General features: G+C 37.7%; 2 protein-coding genes and 1 pseudogene across 6 annotated transcripts; 2 read left to right on the top strand and 1 right to left on the bottom strand.

The window, feature by feature from the left end:
• Nucleotides 1-2,128, top strand: LOC103432056 (cytochrome P450 94B3-like; annotated as a pseudogene).
• A 3,308-nt stretch (nucleotides 2,129-5,436) lies between these two features.
• LOC103404188 (SWI/SNF complex component SNF12 homolog) lies at nucleotides 5,437-8,771 on the bottom strand. The gene is made up of 3 exons (XM_008343076.4): nucleotides 8,508-8,771; nucleotides 6,454-8,250; nucleotides 5,437-5,710 (listed from the first exon to the last, which is right to left on the bottom strand). The coding sequence occupies exons 2-3, from the start codon at nucleotides 8,007-8,009 to the stop codon at nucleotides 5,641-5,643; spliced, it is 1,626 nt and encodes a 541-aa protein (XP_008341298.3). The 5' UTR covers nucleotides 8,010-8,250; nucleotides 8,508-8,771; the 3' UTR covers nucleotides 5,437-5,640.
• A 7,561-nt stretch (nucleotides 8,772-16,332) lies between these two features.
• Nucleotides 16,333-27,193, top strand: LOC103404522 (uncharacterized). 5 transcript variants are annotated; one of them, XM_070811577.1, is made up of 29 exons: nucleotides 16,333-16,650; nucleotides 16,787-16,985; nucleotides 17,138-17,256; nucleotides 17,417-17,533; nucleotides 17,757-17,903; nucleotides 18,075-18,446; nucleotides 18,549-18,706; nucleotides 19,396-19,517; nucleotides 19,615-19,706; nucleotides 19,934-20,177; nucleotides 20,306-20,369; nucleotides 20,972-21,117; nucleotides 21,212-21,282; nucleotides 21,372-21,545; nucleotides 22,165-22,236; nucleotides 22,407-22,508; nucleotides 22,591-22,680; nucleotides 23,535-23,610; nucleotides 23,712-23,805; nucleotides 23,910-23,976; nucleotides 24,132-24,311; nucleotides 24,579-24,701; nucleotides 24,788-24,871; nucleotides 24,959-25,143; nucleotides 25,292-25,430; nucleotides 25,517-25,576; nucleotides 26,462-26,566; nucleotides 26,652-26,767; nucleotides 26,857-27,193. In XM_070811577.1, exons 1-28 carry the CDS (start codon nucleotides 16,555-16,557, stop codon nucleotides 26,763-26,765), a joined length of 3,612 nt encoding a protein of 1,203 aa, XP_070667678.1. In that variant the 5' UTR covers nucleotides 16,333-16,554; the 3' UTR covers nucleotides 26,766-26,767; nucleotides 26,857-27,193. The 5 variants fall into 5 exon arrangements, with proteins under 5 accessions (XP_070667678.1, XP_070667680.1, XP_070667677.1 ...); XM_070811579.1 differs by having other exon boundaries at nucleotides 18,075-18,437; XM_070811576.1 differs by having other exon boundaries at nucleotides 18,075-18,706.
• The last annotated feature ends 262 nt before the right edge of the window (nucleotides 27,194-27,455 follow it).

Below are 27,455 nucleotides of genomic sequence, written 5' to 3' on the forward strand. Positions count from 1 at the left end.
CAAAGTTTTGTCATCAGAGGCAGCCATGTTCTTAACTCTACTCTTACTTTGGTCTCTACTTTCGTTACTCTATTTCTTCTTCACCACCATCCAAAAACATCAAACTAGATTAACCAAACCACTATTGAATTCCACCTATGGCCCTTCCTCCTACCCCATAATTGGTTGCTTTATCTCTTTCTACAAGAACGAACACAACCTCCTAGACTGGTACGCCAGTCTCCTCTCAGGCTCGCCATCACAGACTATAGTTGTGCACAGGATAGGTGCACGACGCACTGTTGTGACGGGGAACCCATCCAACGTGGAGCACATTCTCAAAACAAACTTTGCAAACTTCCCCAAGGGAAAACCCCTAACTGAGTTCCTCGGGGACCTTCTGGGCTGCGGCATATTCAACGTGGATGGCGATTTGTGGTCCACGCAGCGCAAGCTCGCGAGCCACGAGTTCAGCATAAAGTCCCTAAGGGAGTTTGTGGTGAACACTCTCGAGGAAGAAGTCGAGCACCGACTTATTCCACTGCTGGAAGAAGCTGCAGAGAGCCAAAAGGTTTTGGATATGCAGGAAATACTGAGGAGGTTTGCTTTTGACACTGTGAGCAAGGTTTCTTTGGGCTCCGACCCGTTTTGCTTGGACTTGACCCGACCCGTGCCTCCCCTTGTGAAAGCTTTTGAATGTGCTGCTGAGATAAGTGCCAGGAGGAGTACGGCTCCTTTGTATTTGATGTGGAAAATAAAGCGTGCATTAAGCATTGGGTCCGAAAAGAAGCTCAAGGAAGCTGTTAAGGTCGTTCATGGCTCTGTACATGGTACGAAATTTCGATAATATCTTGATTTTAATTTCTTTTACACGAAAAAAATTGTCGATAGTGATGAAAGGTGGGAACGTTCGCACAGATATCATGTTGATATTTGGTTTACATTTGGCAGTGTCTAGGATGAAATTTTGATAACTCGTTGATATTCTGTTCATCTTTGGTAATATCAATTAAGTGTTGAACATGCAGATGCAAATTAGACCAGCTCGTTAAGATAATGTGCCGTAAACTTTAGATTGGTTGCAAAGTATCAGTAAATCAATTACGTCTTCCATATTTCTCTCATTTTAGTTATTGAGTATAGATGCTAGATGCAACATCTTTTCATATATTTTCATTTAGCATTTTTTTTCATATAATACAGATATTTTGTTTGATATTTATGTATTTTCATTTAACACATTGATTTGATTGATTTGTTGCAGAAATAATCCAGAACAAAAAGAAAGTTTTTGAAAGAGATGGAGAGAGAAGTGAGAGCCACGACATGTTGTCACGGTTGTTATTAGCAGGGCATAGTGAAGAAGTGGTGAGAGACATGGTGATAAGCTTCATACTGGCCGGACGTGACACCACCTCAGCAGCCATGACTTGGATCTTCTGGTTGCTCAGCAAGCATCCTGACATAACCCACAAGATCGTGAACGAAGTCGAAAACGTCGTCGTACAAAGAAATGGTACGGGAAATTAGGGTTTGATGATTTGCAAAAAATGAGGTTTTTGAGGGCTTGTTTGTGTGAGTCTATGAGGCTCTACCCACCAGTCCCGTGGGATTCCAAGCATGCTGAGGTGGACACTGTTCTGCCAGATGGGACTTGGGTTGGGAAGGGAGATAGGGTTACTTATTTTCCTTATGGGATGGGGAGGATGGAGGAGTTGTGGGGAAAAGACCGGTTCGAGTTTAACCCGGACCGGTGGTTTGATATTGAATCGGGTTGTGCCGGTGATAAGGTTTTGAAATCGGTGAGTCCGTACAAGTTTCCGGTTTTTCAGGCCGGCCCGAGGGTTTGCCTTGGGAAGGAGATGGCTTTTATTCAGATGATGTATGTGATGGCTTCGGTGTTAAGGCGGTTTGAGATCAGACCGGTTTGTGGGGAGGACCAGCCGGCTTTTGTTCCTCTCTTGACGGCCCACATGGCTGGGGGGTTGAAGGTGTTGGTTCGAAAAAGAAATTAGCTTATATTAGTACAAAACCTTCTAGGTAAACTCTACGCTTCAAACGGCATTATTGCATTTCGAATGTGATCTGTTTTTTAATTCTTATGTTTATGGCTATGTTAAATGTGTTGAATGCAAATATGTCTTGGGGATATGGTAGTTATAATCAAGGTATAAAATATAGATGATATCGGAAATATCGATAGTCCAAAAACACGGAAATTTCGATGGAAATATCGGAATATTATCGATATCGATAAAAATTGAATAAAAACCACGGAAATTGTAAGAAAAACTTGGAAATTTTTATTAAAACTTTGCAGGATGTTTATTTAGTCAATTATCTATTAGTTTATCACAAAAAATTGGAAGGAAATGCATTGCATAATATATATATATATATATATATATAACTTATTTAAGTTGATTATATAGCGAGCTGGCAAACATTGTGAGTGTAGAAAATATATAGTAATTAATGAAAGAAGTATAAACACACCATAATCATTTATATATAATGAATTAGTACAATATTTTACACTTTAAACATTGCATGGTAAGATACATGAGTGACTTAGCAAGGTCTAAAATATCGATGATATCGAAAATATCGGTAGTCCAAAAAAATATCGGTAGTCCAAAAACACGGAAATTTCGATGGAAATATCGGGATATTATGGATATTTTAGACCATGGTTATAATTCAAGGTAAAAGATGCGTAATTGGGTTGACTCGATCGAGTTTAACCCACTTATTTAGTTCAAATTAAGCATTCATGTTCAACTCGTTCGATCCAATTAAAAATTGAGTCACACATGTATATATAATCATGCGGCCTTATAAGGTTAACCTGATTAATTGGATTCATATAAACTAAAAGGCAAGTCAGTGGCGAAACCAGGAATTATCGAGGGGATGAGCGAAATTTAAAAGGATAAAAGATCCCAAAAAATTTAGACAACCAAATCCTTTTAAATAATGAACAATATTAATTTTGTTCAATACAAATTTAGACAACCAAATCATTTTTATATACTATTTACAAACCAATAGATATTATTGATGAACTTATAATTTGGAAACCCATTTGATAGAGAATTCAATAGCAACAAAAAATAGCTAGGACATCAGCTTCCTCTTAAATATAATCTCTCTCTTACCAAAAACAAATGGACTATCAAAATATCAAGAAGTTGTAGATGCCCCAATAACAAAAGGCTCCATTAACGATACCCAAAATGATAGATATGGGCAAAGCTGGCAAAGCTTGATGGTACACTGACCACAAAATAAGAGTGCACTCTGAGTCCCAAAATAATGGCAAGATAATAGGCATACACAGTCATAAGGTCATGCATTGCAGCTCTACGCACAAGAACACTGTAGAAAACGAAATCCCTTAGACCAAGTTTAATACCTTTGTACTGAACATTTTGCTACCTCCCCTTCATCTCTATTACCCTCACTTTCCTCGTTCGCCACCTCAACATCAACAATGGTATACTCAGAATTACCGCCATTTCATTCTCATTTTCATTCACATTGCCCCTGGGGACTAATTTGTCAGATAATTCTTTGAGGCATTAAAACAAACACATGGAGTGTGTAGAAAGACTAGCAAAAAGCAGTACGAGAGGTAGATGGAGGAAGACTATCAAACACCTAGAGATAGGTGGAGGAAGACAATCAAACTTTGCCAACGGCCCACTCCTAGTTCCATTGTTCGACGGCAAATCATCAGACGCCTAGGGTTTCAATATTAACCGATCAATCAGGCAATTGGGAATCCCCAAGTGAACAAAAAAAAAATCAAATCTTTCAACCCAAAATCGTACATGAAACACAAAACTCAAATACCCAAAAAACCCATTTGCGCAAAAACGAATTGAATTGGAAAAGAACAAACCTTTGAGCGTTTGGGGTTGGGAAGAGGGGAGGCGTATAGGGCTCTATCATGTGCTCTAATTTGTTCTGGAAATAGGAAAACAAGGTGAAGAGGTAATGGGCTAAACACTCAAACGACGTCATCCCATTTACTTTTTTTAAAATCACCAAACGAGACGGCGTCGTTTTTGCTACAGGATTTAAAAAAAAAAAAATGTAAACACTCTTGCTGCTTAGCAGCAGAAAACCAAAGATCGGGTTGAGCAGCCATCATTTCCGACGAGACCAGAAAGGCGGAACCACCTCTCCTGGGCTTGATTTCCGACGAGGGGAGGGGCGACCGCCCTTCTTTGCTCCTCTGTAGCTTCGCCACTGAGTCCAACGTTACTCAAATTGATTAGGTAGCCAAAGTCTCATAAAATAATCTTGCACTCCTTACTGAAAAAAAATACAACTTAAAAGATATATAAGTATGAGTGTATGATGACTATATGTCCTTGATTTATACCACGAATTTAGTTTTCGTCTCTGAATTCTACTATTAGTTGTCTCGGTCCTCGAAGTATGTCATTTAATTTACTAGTAGTTATTTTCATTAACTCCGTCAACTTTTCATTAAATTGAGTGATAAAATAGGACTTTCATCCAAAAAATAATAAAATGAAAATTTTAAATAAAAAGGCTTGGCTCCTCAAGGATTGAGGAGGAACTCCTCCTTAAAATACCTTGTGACTTATTCATAGAATTTCGTGCTTATGAGCTGAACTTCTTAAGGATTGACTAAGATTTTAGTTTTAATTAGTCTTTTGAATGTTTGATAATAAACAAGAAATTCTGTGAATAGGTCGCAAAGTATTTTAAGGAAAATTTCCTTCTTAACCTTAAGGAGCCAATTCTTATCTTTTTTGAATAAATTAGATTTTTTTTCTTCTATATAACAAGTCACTATACCCTTAAATTTGACGAAATTACTACTCATGCAACATAGGGTTAAGTTCAACAAGATAAACTAATATGAGAGTTCAAGGACAAAAACTAAATATGGAGTGAAGTTCAAGAACCGTTGCTACCACACACCAAAAAATCGATGGTAATAAGTGACCTCGATGCAAATGATAAAAATGAAAAATCAAAGCATGCACCTACCAAGTGGCATACACATGTGAAGTGTGACTCCAAAACTAGGGTTCCATGTTAGCAGACTAGACTGCATCTAAAGTTGGTAAGCTTTTTCCAAAAGCAGGAGAGCTCAGGCCACGAAATATTCAAAACGTTTTTCTCAAGAGCATGTGAAATGTGATATTTAGACGAATACAAAGTTGAACAAGGTTTCCACCTTTTACCTCAGAAAATTGGTAGAAGTTCACGTGCAAACTACAAACCCTAAATTTTGGGTGAAGTTCCAAAATTCATATTATTCATATTTAGCAAGCAGATAACTTGAGCCTATGTGGAATTTTAAAGATTACTTTAAGAGCATAGACGAAAAAAAACACATGCCAAATGCTTGTCAGCCTTCTCCTGACAGCTCTTCTAAGTAAGCACTTGAATTTTTTAATAAAAGTTTCAAACGCGTTTCTAATAAAATGAAAGTTATATATTTTTTTCTTCCCACAGGGTATCGCATCACATCATGAATTCAATAAATTACGAAAAAAATTTCTACCAAGGAAAGAATTGGATTGAAGAAACTAAGTAAAGATGATATGAAATCAACAGGATCTAGATATCTTAGAAATACACGACTGCCACTTATTGAAACTTAGCCAATTCCTTATTTCAAGTGCTTCCGGGAGCATCACTTCCGGCTGACTTTCGGTTCAAGTAACGAATAACAGCATCCTCAGCCCTGAAAAAAAAAGGAACGTCAAATTGGAAATTAATTGGGAGAAAAATATGGCAACGTCCCAATTTTTATACATAATCCCCAGACCAACTAGCTTGTCTATTCAGAGAAGAGCATGAAAGTGTCGTAAATACCACGATATTTGAGATTCCGTGGAATTCACACAAGGAGTGTGATATCCACACACCCTTCTAATTTTCAGCCGTTGGATCGGATGAATTGAAGAAGATCAATGAACAGAAATTAACAAAGGGTGTGTGAGAAGTAACATGGGGTGTGGATAGCACATCCCTTCACACAATTGCATGACAAAGGATTTGCTTAATGTATGCTTAATGTACGAAAGTTAACATCATAAAGCACTAAAGTTGATAAGTTTTATGCTGTAAAGAAAAGTGACAGAGAACCAACAGAAAACCAAAGTCTGGATATTTCTCAAGAATATTTAGGCATCTAAAATCTTTAAATGGACGAAGAAACCGTGAAAGTTCATCATATCGATAGCGATAACTTCTACTCCAAACTAGAAGTTACTACGGTCATCGAGCAAGGATCTTATCACCAATACAAAAGCGAGGTGACCGTTGAGGTTCTAAATAAATAAAGGGTATCGAGGACGTCAATGCTAAATAGTTGGACTGAATAGCGACATGAAGTTAATTTGAGCAGTACAATCATACTAAGAGTACAAAAGAAACACACACAAAAATAGAAGTGCAAGTACAAAATGCCGAGCAAAAGCTTACCAAGGTTGATTGTAGAAATCGGAGCGGCGCTCCTTTTCCGCATTACGACTAGCATCTCCAGCAACAAGCTTGAGATCCTTGCTCTGAGAAGCAATCAAAGTATTAATAAACTCTGCAGGAGATTGACTGAACCCAAGAAAGAAAGCTCGCCGCCGTCGATGTTCATGGATTTTTTTTATGGATGCACAAATCAATTCATCACAAGCATCAATCTCTTTGCTCCTCTCGGTGCTTCCCAAGAATGCAGACATCTCTTTCTCTAATACCATGGGTACATCAACCAGTATATCATAGCAGGTAGTTCCAGCTGGGCAATTTCCTGAAAGTTTTATCTTATGCTCTATGTGTATAGGCTGTGGTGGAGTTAAATGCTGTGATATCTTTTGTGAAACCATCGAAAACTTCATCTTCTCTTCCCCAAAAATCTTCTGAAGAGGTGGATCACACACAAAGAAAGTAGGGTCATTCGGGTTCTGCAACTTCCTGGCCTTGACATAGTGCCAAATAGCAGCTATAATTCTGGGTCGGGTCTCTACCTCAATTCCCAGAACTTCATGGAGAGCTGGTGAAAGTTTGAATTTCTCAGGTACATAATTCATCTCTAGTCTTACTATTGCAGTAAACTCCTTATCCCCTTTTCTTTTCACCTCAAAGCCGTCATGAAGAGCGGGTGAACGGGAACTTTCCCATAAAATCACGTGGTTATCTGGATAGAGGGTTTGGTCCAAGTATATGGTAACTTTCTTGAACAGGGATGAAAATTTTGCCCTTGATTTCGGTGTCAATCCAGCCACCACAGGATCCCTGCCGTCTTCCAGTAACCTCCCAATTATCTTAAGTGACCATGAAGGGGGTTCCGCATTTGTCTTCTCAGGATTTGTTTGTGTCTGATTCGCAAAGGTGTTGAATACATAAACTCTAAGTGTTCTCTGAACACGGGGAGGACATTTAAGGGACTCTTGGATGTCCATCTTCTTCCTTGCCACAGCAGCATCAACACGAGACTCAAATTCAAGCAACTGAGTATAAAGACCGGACTCTGGTAGAAGTGCAGCCACTTTGTCCGGTATTTGTTTATCAGGTAGCTTTTGCTTCTTTCTACGAGCAGCTGGGGTGAGCTCCATAGTTTTAAATGGTGAACCCGTGTTGGCACTAGATGAACCAGGAGGCCGAGAAGGTGGCTTCTGGTTCGCCCGCTTAGCAGTTCCTGTGCTAGGTGTTGCCACGGAGGGTGATGAACCACCAACATTACTTGTATTCGCATTATGCAGCTGGGCAAGAGACTGAGCTTGAGCTTGCAACTGAACAAATTGGGCATGGGCAGCTTGAGTTTGGGCTTGTGCGTGAGCATTCACATACTGTGCCTGTGCAAGTGCCTGCGCTTGCGGCTCAGACAACTGAAAGTGCCCTGGAAAATGAGCTCCCCCTTGTGTCGGAGGCTGCGATTGAGTGAGAAGATGAGGCTGGTGATTCATGGTCATAGGTTGCGACACCGCCCCAGAATTGCCAAAGTGGGGTGGCACCCCCACATTCCTGGGCTGATTATTATTATTCATCACCTCAATTATCAAAAACCACAACCTTCAACACACCAAAACTATTCCATCAAAAACCCCAAAACCCAAATCGAAACCTCTGATATCCTCAACTTCCAAACCCCAACAACGAAATTAAACCCGGGTTTCGACTCTGCCGAGCTTCCTCCTTCAACCAAACAAAAAGACACGATCTTTTCACCTCGGAAGGCTTACAATATTGCTGAAACACTGAAAAATTCAAACTTCCTAGCAAGAACTTCTGCAGAACACAAAACCCTAATTTCAGAAGCAGAACCCAGAATTCAAACATCAAAAGCAGTACAATTCAACCCAAATTCGAGCATTGCAGCAGCAGCTAGTGAGTTCAAACCTTATGCAGGCTGTGCTAATACAAGCTAATTCTAATTTATCAGAATTAAGAAGCTGATTACGCAAAAATTAGAAAACAATTAGGAATTTAAAATCATAGGAAAATAATTATATCATCAAATAATTGACCATACGACATATACATACTTGTTGCTAGCTTCTGTAGCTTCTCCTTCTCTCTCTCTCTCTCTTCTTACAGATCGGCAATGGAGCGGAACCGGTTCTCTCCCTCTCGCTATCTCTCTTTTTTTTGCGATTTTGTTCAGTTCTTGAATTTACACAATTGCCCTTTTTTAAACGAGGGCCTCAAAATCGTTCATACGTGTCGGGGATCGATGGGTGGTGCATGTTTAGTTTAGATTAGCACGTGCTTAAATTCCTAAAGAACGATTTTGGAAGAAATTTTTCATTGTGAGTTGTGACGGAAACACGAATTGTATATCACGTGTTTTTATGTAAGTAGTGAGAAATTTTATATTTTAAATTATTAATCTTTTAACACACATATCTCATTATTTATATAATAATATAAATGTGCGGATCATCTCTCGGGTTTTAAAAAAAGGAAAACTAATGAAAAGGGTTTGAAAACTTTGAGTTTTAATGATAAGGACAAAATAAATGGTAAAGTGAATAGTACCAGGATTGACTTTTTAGTGTAAAAATGTGATTTTTCGTTAAAGTGAACAGTACCAGATGCTTTTCGTTAGTTCCCTTTAAAAAATGAACGTGAACTTGCCTTATTTCGAGATTTCCCAATGTACTGTCCATTTGGTCATGAGATATATTGCGTTGACTGCAGCACTAATTACAGTTTTACTTTTATGATATGATTAGATTTTGAATAAAACACGTATTATTCTTAAATTGTTCGAATGAATCGACGACTTTCTTGCAACGATAGAGTATCGTAAATTTGTCTATTGTCCTTGAATTTGTCAAATCAAGAGTAATTTTGATTCCTTCAAATAGAAAAAAAAACCTCGCATCAAAATGTGATAAATTTGGTGGTTCAAGAGCAACTTGTCACAATTTAAACGAACAATCAAATTGAAAGTTGAGAGAAAAATGGAAATATCATAAACCAGACCCAAACAATCCTCAATTTAAAGGCTCATTTTCACAACTGTTAGTGTGGACTTCAGCCCAAAGCAAAAAATTCGATCTTAGAAGCAGTAAAAAGCCTAAACAGGCTAAACTCTATGTTTCTCTCGTTATCAAATGTCTCAAAATATTGGTGATATTCACACTTATTTTTATTTTCACAAATTTTTTATTGATTTTTGTTTAATGATCATCTTCAATTCATTCGACTCATCGTTCGGAATTTGAGATGTGTGTGTGGAAGGTAAGAGCTTAGCACACGCCGGAGGAGCAGCTATGGTAAGTCCTTTCGCTTTGTTTCCTAGTTTTTGCATTTGAATCCGCTTTCTTCGTTATGAAAGCAAAGAAATTGAAGCAAATTTTTTGTTCGTTCGAAAAAAAAAATCTGATTTATGAAATTCTCGATGTATTTGATTTTTGAATTTTTATGGTGATTTTTTCAGGTGAAGTATTGGAGGGAGCCATGTTACATTCCACATCGCCCAGGGGAGTAAATCATGTAATCCTTATATGTATATTCTCATCTCTACCTAGCACGAGGCCTTTTGGGAGCTCACTGGCTTCGAGTTCCATCGGAACTTCGAAGTTAAGCTAGTTCATGTGAAAGCAATCCCATGATGGATGACCCACTGAGAAGTTCTCGTGTGAGTTTCCAGAAACAAAACCGTGAGGGCGTGGTCGAGGTTCAAAGCGGACAATATCGTGTTATGGTGGAGTCGAGCCCGGGTTGTGGTGAGGGCCCGGGCCAGGATGTGACAATCAAAAGTTAAGCGAATTCCCGCGAAAGCAATCCCATGATGGATGATCTACTGGGAAGCTCTCGTGTGAGTTCCCAGAAATAAAACCGTGAGGGCGTGGTCGAGGCCCAAAGCGGACAATATCGGGCTACGGCGGAGTCGAGCCCGGGATGTGGTGGAACCCCACCACATCCCTGACTCAACTCCACCGTAGCACGATCCCCGCCTGGGCCCCCACCACATCCCAGGCTCGACTTCACCGTAGCACGATATTATTCGTTTTTGGCCCGACCACGCCTTCACGGTTTTGTTTCTAGGAACTCACACGAGAACTTCCCAATAGATCACCCATCATGGGATTGCTCTCGTGCGAACTCGCTTAACTTCAAATTGTCACATCTCCGCCGGGGCCCCACCATATCTCGGGCTCGACTCCACCGTAGCACGATATTGTCCGCTTTGGGCCCTGACCACACCCTCACGGTTTTGTTTCTGGGAACTCACACGAGAACTTCCCAATGGGTCACTCATCATGGGATTGCTCTCGCGCGAATTTGCTTAACTTCGGAGTTCCGATAGAACCAGAAGCCAGTAAGCTCCCAAAAGGCCTTGTGCTAGGTAGAGATGGGAATATACATATAAGGCTTACCAGATCCATTCCCCTGACCGATGTGGGATGTAACAATCCACCCCTTTAGGGGCCCAACATCCTCGTCGGCATACTTTCGGCCAAAGATTGGCTATGATACCAAATTGTCACATCTTGGCCTGGGCCCCACCACATCCCTGGCTCGACTCCACCATAGCACGATATTGTCCGCTTTGGGCCCTGACCACGCCCTCACAGTTTTGTTTTTGGGAACTCACACGAGAACTTCCCAGTGGATCACCCATCATGGGATTGCTTTCGCGTGAACTCGCTTAACTTCAGAGTTCCGATGAACCTGAAGCAAGTGAACTCCCAAAAGGCCTCGTGCTAGGTAGAGATGGGAATATACATGTAAGACTTACATGATCCACTCCCCTGAACGATGTGGGATGTAACAAGCCAGACAACCAGACCAAGTGTAAGTCATTGTCATTATTTTGTAGTTTTCACGAATATATATATAGAGGCAGATTTACTAAGGGACCAGGGTAGTCTCGGGACCATCTAAGAGCTCGGATAAATGGCTGTGAGAACCTCCTAGGACTACCCAAGTCTGGGCAGTGGTAGAGAAGAGCAGCATCCATGGCTAATGCGCTGTGCAAAACTGAAAGAGGAAGAAGAAAAGGTTTTTTTTTTTAAATGACTTGACCAAAACGACATCGTTTTGAGCCAAGTCATTAAAAAAATTTAAAACCCACGTGAGGGCCTTCACGTGATAGCACTCACCATCTTTTATTAAAAAGTCAAACAATTTGAAATTTAATAAAAGCCCATGGCTTTTCATTAGTCTGCTTTCAATCAAATTCAACTTTATCAAATATAATATACCTGATTGCGCCACCTAAGCCAGCAAAGGCCATCAACAACAATTTTAGAATTTCTGTAAGTTTTCTAGTTTAGTGTTAGTTCATATATATTTATTGTTAATTTGTTAAGATTTTTAGTTTTAGTTTTTTATTTTATTTTTTAAGAACACTAATTAAAAACAAAAGGCTGAACAGTGAATTCATATATGTAAGGGTCTTTGATAATGGTTGGTAAGGGTTTTTGATAAAAAGCTAAACAATCACACACTAACGGGCTTTAAACTAAGTTCAACCTTATTCATTGTTAATTTCTTAGGATTTTTTCATATCTATTTTAGTGTTAGTTCATACATATTTATTGTTCATTTGTTAGGATTTTCTGATATTACTTGAATTGTTTTACAGTGTTTTTTTTTTTGGCGAATATTGTGTTACAGTGTCAGTTCATACATATTTTTTGTCGAAGTTGTAGTTTGCCATTTATTTTTCAATGTTATTTTCGTTTTTTTTTTTGGAAGTTGTATATAAGGACCACCCTATGTTAAAATCCTGGATCTGCCACTGTATATATATTCATTTGGTACATGAAATTCGAAGTTTGAATTTTACATATTTTTAAGTTTTCTTCATATTATGTTAAATCGTAAATCAACCTGCTAAGCGAGGGGCAACAGGCTTCGAGTTTTAAGGTACGCATATAAAACTTGATTTACATGTTAGGTTGATTAGGGCAGATAAAACATGATGTTTTGGCCACAAGCAAGCCATTCCGTCGCTTTTGTGGCGAAGTAGGGCGAACTGCTCAGGCTAAAAACCGCCATTCCAATGGACAAGAAAGGTGGCCGGTGAAATCTGCACAGTTTTATTCTATACTTGCTTAGGAATGTTGAGAGCAATGATTATGCTTTACTTGTATTCGGTTTTCAATCACTACAGCTTCATATCTGCATGATAGCTGCATATATGTTTTCTGTTGACATATTATCTAACCGAAAGGTTCAGATGTGACGCCGCTCATACCGTGCTCATGGCGGAATGAATCGTGAGTGTTTTGGACATCCTGAGACTCAGCTGGCTAGTAGGAAAGCGAAGGGAAAGCTCTACCTCTGCGCAGTGGTGCTTCTTCTTAAACAACGACGGTTAAACATGTCATGAGAGCTGTTGGTACTTTTGTTGTTTCTCGGAGCTCATGTGGAATGTGAAACATGTTTGAACAACTTCAAGTTTAAGTTGTTTGCCTTCGGTGCCCCGACCACATAGTTGCTACAACTTTTACTTATGAATGAAAAATTATAATGGATGATTTTGATCATAGCATTTGCTTTATATACAGAAGTTGTTCCCAATGTTCCCAAATCCTATACATTGGGCTGAATTCTCTAAAGTACATGTTTTGAGTATGGTATACATTGCACTTGAAGCGGCTCATTTCTGGTCGTTAAATGTTCTTGGATTCTTTAAATATATTCACCAATTAAGTTCATCAATTTATGTTTTATGGATGTAATTTAAATTTTCATTACTTCAACTAGCTCAAAGTCCAGTGGTTCTCTCGACGATGATCAATTAGTTGTTAGTCTAATGATACTCAATTTCTAGGTTATCGAGACATGTACAAGTTTGAATTCCCCTATTATCCCTTGATAAAAGAAAATGATTTTTAGCCAAAAGGTTTATGAGATTGACATAACTCTTCACTTTGATCCCTAAAATTTAACATCGTTAGAAGTGGTTATTGAATTTGTCTATCATTAGTCATTTTGGTCTTTATGTGAAAAACCTCCATTGGATAACGTAAAATGATAAAAATATCTTCAATTTTTGTCAAATCATTTTGACACATTGTTTATTAAATTGAAAGTATTTTTATAATTTTGGTCCTTATTTAACAAAAATTTTTCATAGAATGATCAAAATGACTAATGACAGACAAACTCAGACACCACTCCTATCGATTTTAATTTTTAAGAATCAAAGTAAGAAGTTATGCTAAATTTAAAGGAAAACTAATGAAAATGGCTTGAAAACTTTGAGTTTTAATGATAAAGACAAAATAAAGGGTAAAGTGAATAGTACCAGGATTAACTTTTTAGTGTAAAAATGTGGTTTTTCGTTAAAGTGAACAGTATCGGCAGTTTTTCGTTAAAGTCCCCTAAATTTAATGATCATTTTAGATAAAAAAAATAAAAAGAAAATAATGGTTCATTGTCCACACGTTAAATTAGGTCGGTTGAGTTCTTTTCCCGTTTAATAATACAACTTTTGAGCAATTAATTACTTTCCCTCTTCTGTCTTGTTCCAGACCAATTAAACATTGAAAGAAATTTAATTTTTGTTGATAAGATTTGTCTTATCATTTGACAGTTTCAGCTGCTATGTGACGAACTCAATCCAGGTATTATATTTAGAGCAGGAATGGAGATTGAGTACCATCCTAAGGTTTGTTTTAAGATATTTTTAAAATAGCTGAAATTGTTTTTGGTAAAAAATATATTTGAATAAAATTATTTGTAAAATATAAATATGGTTCGTTTGGATGTACTTTTAAAATGACTTAAAGAGCTTTTAAAGAAAATGTTTTTGGATTCTAAAAGCACTTAAAGTGCTTTCTGTAAGAAGTATCAATTATGTGCTTCTTCCAAAAAGCATTTTAAGTGATTTTTCAGGATTTACTTGCATTTTTATTAAGGATTGGTTCTAAAAATATTTTTACCAAAAATGCTTTGAATTATTTTAAAAGCACATCCAAATGAGCTCGTAAACACTGAAAAGTACTTTTCAAATCCAAAATATTTTGTCTAAAACCCTTTTCAGTAATTTTGTTAAAAACACTTCAAAACAAGTACTTAATTTGGAGTCAATCAACATAAACAAAAAAGTTCATCTCTTTATTTTATGACGAGACAAGTTTGGTAACATGTAACTATCACAACACTAATGTTTTTGTGATTGATTTTAAAAGGTTGTAACACATAATTAATGGAAAATAAATTTCTATAAATGGAACTATAGAATATTACCATAATAAATAGAAGAATGTTTAAAGACTTTACATGAAAGTAACACAAAAATGTATTATGCAACGATGAAAACCATGCACAATATAAGATCCATTCTAAAGACAAATCGCATTATCCCATCAAAATTTTGACCAATTTTATTCATTTGCACAAATGGTGTATAATTTCAAAAATTTGACCATTTTTTTTTAGTATATCAATATTTTTAGACCAGGGAGAGTTCAGCTAAGCCACAAAATGAGTAACCTAATTTGGTATTGAATTCGTCATTCACGAGATTCGAACCTAAGACCTCTTACTTCTAATACCTTCAATTGAGAGATTTTTCAGCATTTAACATAACAAATCCTAATTTGGCGTTTTAACTTTTGTTCATTTTCTTTAATTGTTCAAACAAATTTAAAACCAATGTGCTCGTTTGTGTAGATACAACTCAACTAACTACGATCAAGAAAATTGTGTAGCCATTAAGAACATACATGAAATGTTGCTAAATAATTTGTCTGTTATACCTGTTCAATACCCATTAGTATATCAATTATGCACTTTTTGTGCATTTTTAAAGTGTTTTGTTAAATATAATTGCCATGTTGAAACTCTCAACAACCAACTAAGAAAAACGCTAATGGGACTTTTTAAAAAGTGAGACTCTTTGCCGCCTCATGTTCTTACGCTAATTTTTGTGCTAATATTATAAAATATTGATAGTGAGTCAATGGAGAGTTCCACTTATCATTTCTCATCGACTAACATAAACTTATCAAACATGCATGAGACACACACTATAATTCTCAATTAATATACTTAAATATCAACTGAGCACGTGAAAAATGCGCATCATTATCCGCTTAAAAATCATAAAATATCCAAGGAAATTGTTATTGGCGCTTCAAAAATATCATTTTGCACTCTAAACTTTCTATAATTAGAAAGAAAAATACACTCATGAGGAGTGTATAATGAGATTTTTGGAGTGCTAATAACAGTTCACAATATCCAATCATATTAAGAAATGCAATCAACCCAAAATCTCACTTTCCATTGAAATCAAATTTGTCAAAAACGTTAAAAAACCATGGGTCCATTGGCAAATAAGAGAAATTTTTCATTGTAATTGGAACATGAATGGTACATCACGTGTTTTTATATAAGAGGTGGGAAATTGTATTTTTTAAGTTATTAACTTTTTAACACACACATCCCACAATTTATATAGTGACACATAATGTACTATCATGTATTCCGGTCACACTGAAAAATATATCGGCAAATAAAAATTCAAAGCCCCCTTGCATGAGTGGCAAATAGGGAATCAAAGCCCCCTTGCATGAGTACTCTCCCTACACAAAACCTTCTCACTCCACCAAGTATAAATGCAAGTGCAGCAAAACAATGATAAAATTTTTATTGTGTCCGGAACACATATAATACATCAAGTTTCATTGAAAAACTTATTTTTAAGTTGTTAATTTTTAACGCACCCATTTATATAGGGATACTAAAACATGTCTCCAAAGACAAGAAACCCCACTAGATGCAAGAAACCAAACCGTCTTGTGTCTTCCCCCAGCGCATTTTAGGAAAAACCATGCAGGACCCACTAACCTGCGCCGTCGTCTACCCCTGTAAAATCCATCTTGGGGACATCTATCTTCCATGCACCAACCGAACACAAGGAGAGGAAATATATAATATTAATTTTATTTTTTTATCAATTTTTTAAAAATAACAGAAAACTATAAATGTAAAAATACAAAAAACAAGACCCATAAAATAATTAAAATCTCTCTCTCCGTTTGTTTCTCTCTCCGTTCGTTTGTTTCTCTCTCCTCATAGCATCTCTAGCAGAGAAAAAGGAAAACGAAGAGAGAGAGTGCCATGGTTTCAACGAGGCGAAGTGGATCTCTCTCCGGAAACAACAGCAAGCGATCGTCGTCTTCCGAGGACAAGCCCCCGTCGCCGAAACGACAGAAGGTTCTTCGTCGTTGGAAAAATCGGATTTTTGTTCTGTTCTTTGGGTTTATTTTTGGGGGAGGGTCAAAGATTGGGTTTTTGGGGGGTGGTGGTGGAATTTTGAGATTTAGGGTTTTGATTGGGTTCGATTTCGCAGGCAGATAATGGAAGTGCTTCGGACAAAGCGACTCCCGGGGTGGAGAACTCGAAGGAGCTGTGTACGCCTCCGCCGGCGGCGGCTGTCGATCCCGGAGAATGTGGTCCCGACGATTCTCCGCCCGCCGGAGACGGCGTGACTTCTGGAAAGACCGAAGCTACTGCGCCAGATGTGGCGGTGGCCGCGCCGATCGCGGAAGGTGGGTTCTTGGCGCGCCGACTTTTCATTTCTGTGTTTGTAATTTGTGAATTTTGGGTTTTGAGCTACTGTTTTGCTTGAATTTGGGTTGTGGGGTTCGGGTTCTGGTTGAAATTTGAAGTCTTGGAAATGTTGGTTTGGTGGTTTATGAAGGGTCTTCGCCGGTGGTGGAAAAGCAGCGGAGGAGTTCACTCTCTTCCTGGAGTTTCTATCAGAAGCAGAGTCCGAGTTTGGATACGCCTTGGTGCAAGCTTTTGTCACAGTCTGCACTGGTAGTTCTTGTTTATATATTTTTTTAACTATAATACAAAGTTGAATAATTTGAACTTCTTGGGTGATTTTCGACTGAACTACTCTTTTGGTGTTTTGCTTCGGTTTTTTTTTGTTTTTGTTTTTGTGGCGCATTTTAATCCTCTTTGTTTTCAACTGCAGAATATAAATATTTCTATTAGCGCAATGACTTTCACAATTGGTGCAAACAGACAGTGCAATTTTGCTCTGAAGGATCACACCATTAGTGGGGTTCTGTGCAAGATCAAGCGCACGCAGGTATACTTTGAGAACCCTGCGTATAATATTCTGTTGGTACTTTGGTGCGTCTGCGCCCAGAGGCTCGCAGACGGCAGAAGCTTTCATACCTGTTACTAAGTTGTGGTCAGACTATTTTTGTGGAACTGAGATATGGAGCGACCTACTTGGGTGTTGTTGGGTGTTATTTTATATTTTAAACTTAATTAAAATGTGTACGTGACCTCTTGTTGTTTCTGATCAGCGCGAGGGCGGTGCTGTAGCAATTCTTGAAAGTACGGGAAGCAAGGGATCAGTGCAAGTAAATGGGACAAATGTCAAGAAAGGCAACAGTTGCGCGCTTAACCCGGGTGATGAAGTTGTCTTTGGTTCGGTGGGCAACCATGCTTATGTATCCTTCTCTTTCCTGGGTTGCTTACATATCTGTTCCTTTTTTTTTTTTTAATATTCTAAACTTAACTTCTGGGTAGCACTTGCGTCACTTTCACTCACTTTTATAACTTACTAGGCCTGTATAAGTTTGTGTCTATATGAATACTTTCCTTAAATTTTATCACCATAGATTTTTCAGCTACTGCTGACTGAGGCTGCAGTTAAGGGTGCAGAGGTTCAAGGCAGTATTGGAAAATTTTTGCATCTTGAAAGGAGGGCAGGAGATCCTTCAGCTGTGGCTGGGGCTTCCATACTGGCTTCTCTTAGCGCGAGGGCAGAACAATCGCGATGGAAGTCCGCAGCTCAGACCACCAGTAAAGTTCACCCCGGTGCTGAGGTACCAGCTCAGTCTGTCATTGAAGATGGTACAGAAGTTGAGCTTGATGGCCTAGAAAGCAGCTCAACTCCAGACAGAGTGACTGACAAAGCTGAAGATATCGGAGCAACAGACAAGATTCTTACTCCAGACTGCAACCCCGATTCTAGCATAGAGGCAGGCAATGTAAAACTCTCTGGGATGAATGATTTGCTAAGGCCTTTATTGAGGATGTTAGCTCGATCACCTAGTTATAAACTAAAATTGAGCAAAGGTATCTGTAAACAGGTATTGGAAGAAAGAAACGAGTGGACGAGGGATTCGCAATCAGCATCAACGTCAGGCATGTCTCTTCGGTGTGTTGCATTTAAAGAAGGCCTTCATGCAGGAATTCTTGATGGCAAAAGCATAGATGTCTCCTTTGATAACTTCCCATACTATTTGAGGTATTACTTTTTTTTTTTTTGATAAACAAGACATGTTTGTTTATTTATTAGAATGGCCGTGTAATATCTGCTTTGTGACGTTTATTAGTTTGATGTATACAATATATGCTGTGTTGACAATACTGTTGTTGAAGTATTCGAGCCCAGATAATGAATCGTTTCTTTTGTTCTTCTTAAAGAACAATCATAATTTTGTGCTCTCTTAGGTTTAGGTATTCATCCCCATTTATCTTTGCATCTATAAATTAGAATCTAGATATGAATATGTGAATCTACCTTTCTCTTTTGGCGGTACTTTGCTTTCTGTTCCCAACTATTTCCTTTATCATCTAATGATTTATAACGCTCAAATCTCTCTTATACTTGGAGAGATTTGTAGGGATGTGAATCAGCCAAGTGGATCATATTGAATAAAAACAATGTGGTTCTTTTCTTTGTCAATTTTTTTGGTTGACACTGCAAAATGTGAACCCAATTTTTTGGTTCACTCTCTAGTCATGCTTTTATGTGTTACGTAGCTTCAGTGTATGATTTTCGTTAGTGGTTGTGGTAATTATGAAAATGATACTTTTAAGTGATATAGTTACCGTTCTGACATGCCTTTTCTTTTGCTATTGATTATTACACCGTGTGATTGTTAAATTCAAAGATGTACTTGTCATTGAGTTCATGTTATTCTCTTATTTCAGTGAGAATACGAAGAAAGTCTTGATTGCAGCCTCATTTATACACTTGAAACATAAAGAGCATGTGAAGTATACCTCAGAGCTTACAGCTGTGAACCCTCGCATTTTGCTCTCTGGTCCTTCAGGTGTGGATATAACAAATTAAATTTAAAATAAGGCATTTATGATACATAGGTTTTGTTCCCGCAGTTGAGAATGTTTGTTTCTGAATGCCTTTTCTAGGGTCTGAGATATATCAGGAGATGTTGGCAAAGGCTCTTGCGCAGTATTTTGGGGCTAAGTTGCTCATATTTGATAGCCACTCTTTTTTGGGTGTAAGATAAACAAAACCTCCTTGACATTCACTCAACTTCTTCTTTGTAGTATACTTCCTTCTTGTGGTATGGAGACTAATTTAATCATTTTGTTTTTGTTCCATGGCGTATAAATTTTAATACTTTTGCTACTCATCTTACCAATATTCTATTTTTGACATCTTTTTTTTTTTATTATACTTTCCATAGCTAATTAGTGGGAATTATCAATAACAAATGTTCAATAGGGTTTATCATCAAAGGAAGCTGAGCTGATCAAGGATGGATTGAATGCAGAAAAACTCTGCAGCTTGACCAAACAAAGTCCTGCACTGCCAGACTTGGCTAAGAACAATGATCTGTCAGCTTCTGAAACAGAGGCACCAGGATCATCAAATGCACCTTTGAATGACATGGAATCCCAACCAAAGATGGAGACTGACACCCTCCCCTCTTCCTCAGGGACATCGAAGAATTACTTGTTTAAAATAGGTCTGCCACTTTGCAGGACTTTCAGTTGCTCTTTTTCAATTTAAAAGTTTGCCTTTTTTTTTTAATTTTGTTTTAAAATTTATTTGAATATAATTTGGCAGTGATTTCTTATAAACTACAATGTGCAGGTGACAGAGTAAGATTTATTGCTTCATCTTCTGTTGCCTTGTATACTACATCATCTTCTTCACGGTATATTTCTTATAAACAGTTCAGTAGGGCTATTTTTTTTTTAGTTTTTATTTAACTGATACTTTTGTCTTCTGATGATATGCGTTAATTAAAACTGAACTCGATTCCTCTATCTATAAATTTCCTACTGTACTGATGTAATGTTTTAAGTTTGAGCTGTATATCACACAATTTTGATTAAGAGTAGATTCATCTACCAGTTGTTTAATTGATCTGATCCCGGCAATTTTGAAACCGTTTGGTCTGTATCCTGTTGTTTTTTTACTGTAAGAGGTGCATAAAACTTGTAGCGTATGATGAATTTTGGGTTTTGTTCCTTGGGATATTGTTATTCTCTTATATCAGTTGGTTGTTACTTTTTTTGGAATATTTACTGTTAATAATAGTGGAATGTAAACTTGTAATGTATTCTGAAATCACTATTTCTTCTCTATGTAATTATGTAAGCTTCTAACATGCATTTACATGAGCATCGGTTACAACTGAGTATACTATTGTATCATGTTATCAGAGTGTAAACTTTGGTTGTCCCTATTATAAAGGCGGTCCACCTATGATATTGCACTAATGCTGGTACATATGCTATGCCACTGGTTATGCAGGGGCCCAGCGAGCGGAATGCGCGGAGAGGTTGTGCTGCTTTTTGAGGAAAATCCTTTTTCAAAAGTCGGTGTAAAGTTTGATAAACCAATACCTGATGGTGTTGATCTGGGGGGTCTATGTAAAGGCAATGGGTACTTCTGCAATGGTATGTATTTGCAGTTGTAGTTTTGCCTTCCTTAAGTTGACACACACATGCACACATATATATTCGAAACCTTGCTTATCCCCTCTTCTTGTAGTCTCTGATCTTCGATTGGAAACCCCGGGCACAGAAGATTTGGACAAATTACTTATCAACACATTGTTTGAGGTGGCATATCTTCCATCATAGACTGATTTTCCTTTTTTCTCTTGGTTTAACTGTATCATCTTCTTATGAGTTTTTATCTTCTCTTAAAGGCTGTACTAAGTGAGAGCAGAAATTCCCCTTTCATTTTGTTCATGAAAGATGCTGAGAAGTCCCTGGTGGGAAATTCCGATTCATTTTCCACATTCAGAGCCAGACTCGATAAGCTTCCAGATAATGTGGTTGTAATTGGTTCTCATACTCAAACTGACAGTCGCAAGGAGAAGGTAATATTTATGTTGGTTTTGCATATATTTTGTGTGCAATTTGCTCTTTAATCCTATATCACAATAACACATTGTGAGAATGTAATATAATCTTATAGCATACTTGAAAGGAAAAAAATGGAACATTGGAAAGGAATTTGAAATGTACAAGCCTAGCCATAGCATCATGCCTATGTATTTATCTCCGAAAGATACGTGATTCAGTGATCATGGAGAAGAAATGAATATTTAGATGCTGGATTTGTGCAAGTGTGAATACTCTTTAGAACCGCTTTCGAAGTTCTTTATGATGTATAGAACCATCCTTCCCTATGTTTTAGACAATGCCATCCACAACATGTTTTGCTACCATTTCTTAGCCACTCTAGATAATGTCTCCCCTGCTGAAGCCCAATATTTTGAGCCAGTAATAGATATAAAGTAACACAACTGATAACGATTAACTCAATGGCATTAGGTGTAACCATGGTATATGGATTAGGTGGTAAAAACTGGTGGCAGTTAAATTGTTAGAAAGCAGGGGAAGCCTGTATAAATAACACTGTTTGAAGTCAAGTATTATGTGCTTAAAATTGAATGCTTATTTTGCTGCTTCTTTGAACATCACCCATTCTTTCAGTCGCACCCTGGCGGTTTGCTTTTCACAAAGTTTGGCAGCAATCAAACTGCTCTTCTTGACTTGGCTTTCCCGGTAATGTTCATACACCTCTAACATGTGCATTTGCTTATGTCTTTCATTTCCCCCTTTTCTTTTAATCCTTTTGCATAGCAGCTTAGTTGAATTATCTCTGCCTTAAAATTTTGGTATTTCTGGATGGTGGCCTTTTGCTGTTTTGAGTGTTGGATTATTTGTGATTACAGGATAGTTTTGGAAGACTACATGAGAGAGGGAAAGAAGTTCCCAAGGCGACAAAACTTCTGACTAAACTCTTTCCCAATAAAGTTACCATTCATATGCCGCAGGTTTGTATATTGCTTCCTGTTACATATAGGTTTCTTTTTTCCTATTTGTGGGGCTTTCCTTATTATGCTATGGACATTGCAGGATGAAGCACTTCTTACCTCGTGGAAGCAACAATTGGATCGAGACGTTGAAACCCTAAAAATGAAGGGAAACTTGAATCACTTGCGTACTGTGAGTTTTTTTTTTTTTTTTTTTTTTTTTTTTTTTTTTTTTTTGTGGCTGCACAAAGTTTTTTCTTATCATATATCTGGACTTTTTCCTTGGACACTCTGTTGTTAGGTCCATTTTTGTGATAGTTTGGGAATTCAGTTGCTTTATCTTTTTCTAGCTTTAAGAAATCATATGATGATATTCAAATCGTTGTTTTGGAGGTTAAAATGTGAATTCTTGGGCAGTTTTCTGTGCATGCCCTTTTCTGGACACATATACCATGAGTTTGGGATGGTAACCCCATATACCCTGTGCCAACCTTACTGGTACCTGGAATGCTTCATCCCAAAACAATATAATTCAAGACAGAAAATTTAAGCAGTCAATCTATTGTAAGGGTGGCTTTTGTAAATCGTATTTGTCCTTTCAAGCTGAAAGGTTTTGGTTACTGGTCAAGTGTGGCTGAACCTGCTTACATATGAGTCCAAATGCAATTACCTGGGATCTGACAACTAGACTGTTAGTGCTGAGATCTGACAAATTTGTTGTTTAATTCTGTTGTGGTAGTTTAACGTTGTACTTTGATTGTATATCCTTTGACCTTTAACGTTATTTACAAACCATAATGGTTAGTGGTCCAGCACTTCTTTGCTAAATGTGTTCAAATGCCATGAAGATCTTAAATAAAGTTAACATGAATTAAACAATTAACATTATTTATCCAAAGGAAAAGTGAAAACTCTGACAGAAGAAAAACAATTTCATTGATCCAAACTTACATGCTGCCGCCTTAAGTTATTTTTTATTTTTGCTCATTGAAGTGTATGATTACTGCTGTTCAAAATGATAATCAAGGTGCATTTTTCTATATATAGGTTCTGGGTCGATGTGGACTGGAATGTGAAGGACTTGGGACACTATGCATCAAGGATCAAACACTTACAAACGAAAGTATGCTCTTTTCATGATACATCAAGATGCCATTAGCTGCTCATGGTTCTGTACTTTTTGTGTTATCTTTTGTGACTTATGTATTATCTCATCTGTTGCAGGTTCAGACAAGATAGTTGGATGGGCTTTAAACCATCATTTAATGCAGAATCCTGAAGCTGATCCAGAAACAAAAGTTGTTCTGTCTGAGGAGAGGTAATTAACAGATTATTTATTGCCATCTTCGTGAATAATTGTTAGCTGAAATATCAGTTATTGGATGGATATTACACAGTAATGCCATGTTGCAATTCTGGCAGCATCCAGTACGGACTTGAAATTTTACAGGCTCTCCAGAATGAAACGAAGAGTTTGAAGTCACTTAAGGTAGGTATCCGACTTTTGTTTCTCCAACTTGTATGATCACTTTTTTTTTTATCTTTTTTTTAGGGAGTTATCCCTTGATCTCAATTTGCTCTTCCTTCTTCATGTAAGGCAGAACTCTATGTTAATTGTCATAGTGATTTTTTGGTTGAAATCAGGATGTTGTTACGGAAAATGAATTTGAGAAAAGGCTTTTAGCTGATGTTATTCCACCTAGTGACATTGGAGTTACATTTGATGATATTGGCGCCCTTGAGAATGTGAAGGATACATTGAAGGAGTTGGTGATGCTTCCCTTACAAAGGCCAGAGCTTTTCTGCAAGGGGCAATTGACCAAGGTAAAATGTTTTGTCTGCATTGAGAGAAAATATACTTTTTTATTTGATTTCTCTGAACATTGTATGGCTGGTTTATGCATGTGAGTTTTAATGTTGATTATATAGTTCTGATATCTCTCATCTCCACCTTAGTGTTCATGAAGTGCTAGTTATCATCTATGAACTTGTTTATTTTTCAGTACTACGTTGGCACATGATCAAATATAAGTATTGTAGCCCTATGGTGACGAGTGTATATGATCGTGATTTTATGTCCTCTCTATGCAGCCTTGCAAGGGTATCCTTTTATTTGGTCCCCCTGGAACAGGCAAGACAATGCTTGCAAAGGCTGTGGCTACGGAAGCTGGTGCAAACTTTATCAATATATCCATGTCGAGCATCACATCAAAGGTTGGCAATTTGGATAGTTTGACTATGGTCTAATTTTAGAAGTTGATTGCATCTCACAATTTTAAGTAATGTCTTCTTCGGTGCAGTGGTTTGGTGAGGGTGAGAAATATGTGAAAGCTGTTTTTTCGCTGGCCAGTAAAATTGCGCCTAGTGTTGTGTTCGTAGACGAAGTAAGGTTCTTTTAGTTCTCAAGGAATTTACCTATTTTGGGTTGTTTTCCTTTAATTGATTTCTCACATTATTTGAGCTTGTAATAGGTGGACAGTATGTTGGGCCGACGGGAAAATCCAGGTGAGCATGAGGCAATGCGTAAGATGAAGAATGAATTCATGGTAAATTGGGATGGTTTACGAACAAAAGAAGCAGAGCGAGTTCTTGTACTGGCAGCCACTAATAGGCCTTTTGACCTTGATGAGGCTGTCATTCGAAGACTGCCGCGCAGGTAAGTATCATGTCCAAATCGAAACAATAGCACCTTATATATGAGTACACATTCTCCCACTTCTTGTGTTTGCCCCATCAACTGACACATTTCTTGCCTTCTTTTTTTATTAAATGATGTCAAGTTATTTATAATTAGCCTTCTGCAGGTTGATGGTAAATTTGCCAGATGCTCCAAATAGGGCAAAAATATTGAAAGTCATACTGGCAAAAGAGGACTTGTCTCCCACTGTTGATTTTGATGCGATTGCAAGCATGACGGATGGGTATTCAGGAAGTGACCTCAAGGTGATTAATTTAATATTATTCATTTTGATAGTTGAAGCTTTCTTTAAATCTATGATTCTATATCAATAATTGTTATTATGTTGCAGAATCTTTGTGTAACTGCCGCACATCGTCCAATTAAAGAGATTTTGGAGAAGGAAAAAAAGGTTCGTATTTTGTTTCTTTGGCATTAGAGCAAACTTGTCATTAGATTTTATCTTAGTTGTTGATGATGTGTGTCCAAGTTTTCTTTATTTTCTTGTGCAATGTTAGGCAGTCACTCTAAGCGACTGCTGATGGTAGACCCACTTGGATCAATTTATGTGTCCTAGATTTCCAAACAAATTTGAAATTGCCAACTCTCATCTTTCCAGTTTTACTCCGCTATTACCAGCATTAGAAGTCATTGTTTATATCATCTCTCTCTCTCTCTCTCTCTCTCTCTTGAAAACAAAGAACTGATTTTCCATGGTGAGGACCAAAATAAAACAAAGAGACATCTCTACATTGTTTTTCTAAACAAAGAAACTCCTTTTTTTTTTTGGTCGACAGAAAGCCCAATTTTATTTTATCATTTTTCAGGTTCAACTTTGAAACTAGTTATTTTGATTTTCTTTCTGTTGATTTATTTCATTTCGAATCCAAGTTCCAAAATCCCCTTAAAACCTGGGGTAAATCAGGGACATCTTTTATTCTTATGTGTCGGTGACAGCTATGGCTCCATAAACCACCTCCCTTCCAATGGCCGTGGCTCTATCAAAAAAACAAATTTGGTTTGAATCACATCAGTGATAGACTGATTTGTTTGATGTAGGAGAAAAAAATTTAAGGAGATAAAAATGACATTAAATCCTGGTAGAGGGGTAAAAGGGACGAGGAATCAGTTATTGAATTTCAATTTATCTTGAGAGTGTTGAAAGACGCGTAGTTTGCTTCTAACGAGACTATCCATAGCAGTCGAACCATTTACATTGCTCTATTTTTTTTTGCGGGGTCAAGTAGCCAGTTGATATGTAGAGAAGGTATGATCTAATACGTTCTACTGATGACAGGAGCATGCTGTAGCCGTAGCGGAAGGTAAACCCGTTCCAGCTTTGAGTGGCAGTGCTGATATACGGCCTCTGAACATGGATGACTTCAAAGATGCTCACGAACGGGTAAGATGCAGCCTCAATTTCCATTCCGTGTCTCTCCTCCCGCAGTATTGTGCTTTTGTTTTCTAAACTTGGTTTGTGGAAACAGGTATGCGCTAGTGTTTCATCGGAATCCGTGAACATGACCGAGCTTTTACAATGGAACGAACTCTATGGCGAAGGGGGCTCAAGAAGAAAGAAGGCCCTTAGCTACTTCATGTGAAGGCATGTGCTGTAGAAAAAGGGTTTTTTTCCGTTTCCTTATCAAATTTTTTATTTTCTTTTACAATTTTCCCTCCCATAAATTTCTGCAGTTCTCGTAGAGCCCGAAGTAAATTTTTGCCTCCATCTTAGTTAGGGCTGTGTGGAGAATCATCTTGTCTGTAAAATGAGATTCAGTTTATCAAGCTGCTTTTCTTGCCCCTTTAGTTCGACGGTGGCGGGCACAAGGGAAGCAAAAGCCTTCTAAAGAGAAGCGGCTTTGGCTTCACCACTTGTGTTTTGTTCCCCATCCTCTTGCTGTCGGCGTTGAGAATCTGTCTGTTAATTCCAGTTCAAAGGCGGAATGACCGTATGTGCATATAGTCATTTTTTGTTGCGCTCGTCGGAATTGAACGATAAGCAGTTAGTAACCATTGACATTTTCTGTAACCATTGTTTTTTTTTTTTTCGGGTCTCTCGTCGCACGTTAGTTAAGTTACTTTACTGCATTATTTTTCTCCAGATTTGTCATAATTTTAGTGTTGAATGTTGTTGGATTAGCATAAGCTTGTTAGCGTTCGCTAATCGAACCTCGCTTTGCTTGCTGTTTTAACTTGAACTGCACCACTAGCATGAAAATTTACCGGTAGGAAAAGCTATGAAGGAGAAGTTGCTCCGGGAGTAGCAGCAGCCAAGCAATATCCTTGCGTAC

This window comes from Malus domestica, chromosome 14, assembly GCF_042453785.1.
Source record: "Malus domestica chromosome 14, GDT2T_hap1".
NCBI lineage: Eukaryota > Viridiplantae > Streptophyta > Magnoliopsida > Rosales > Rosaceae > Malus > Malus domestica.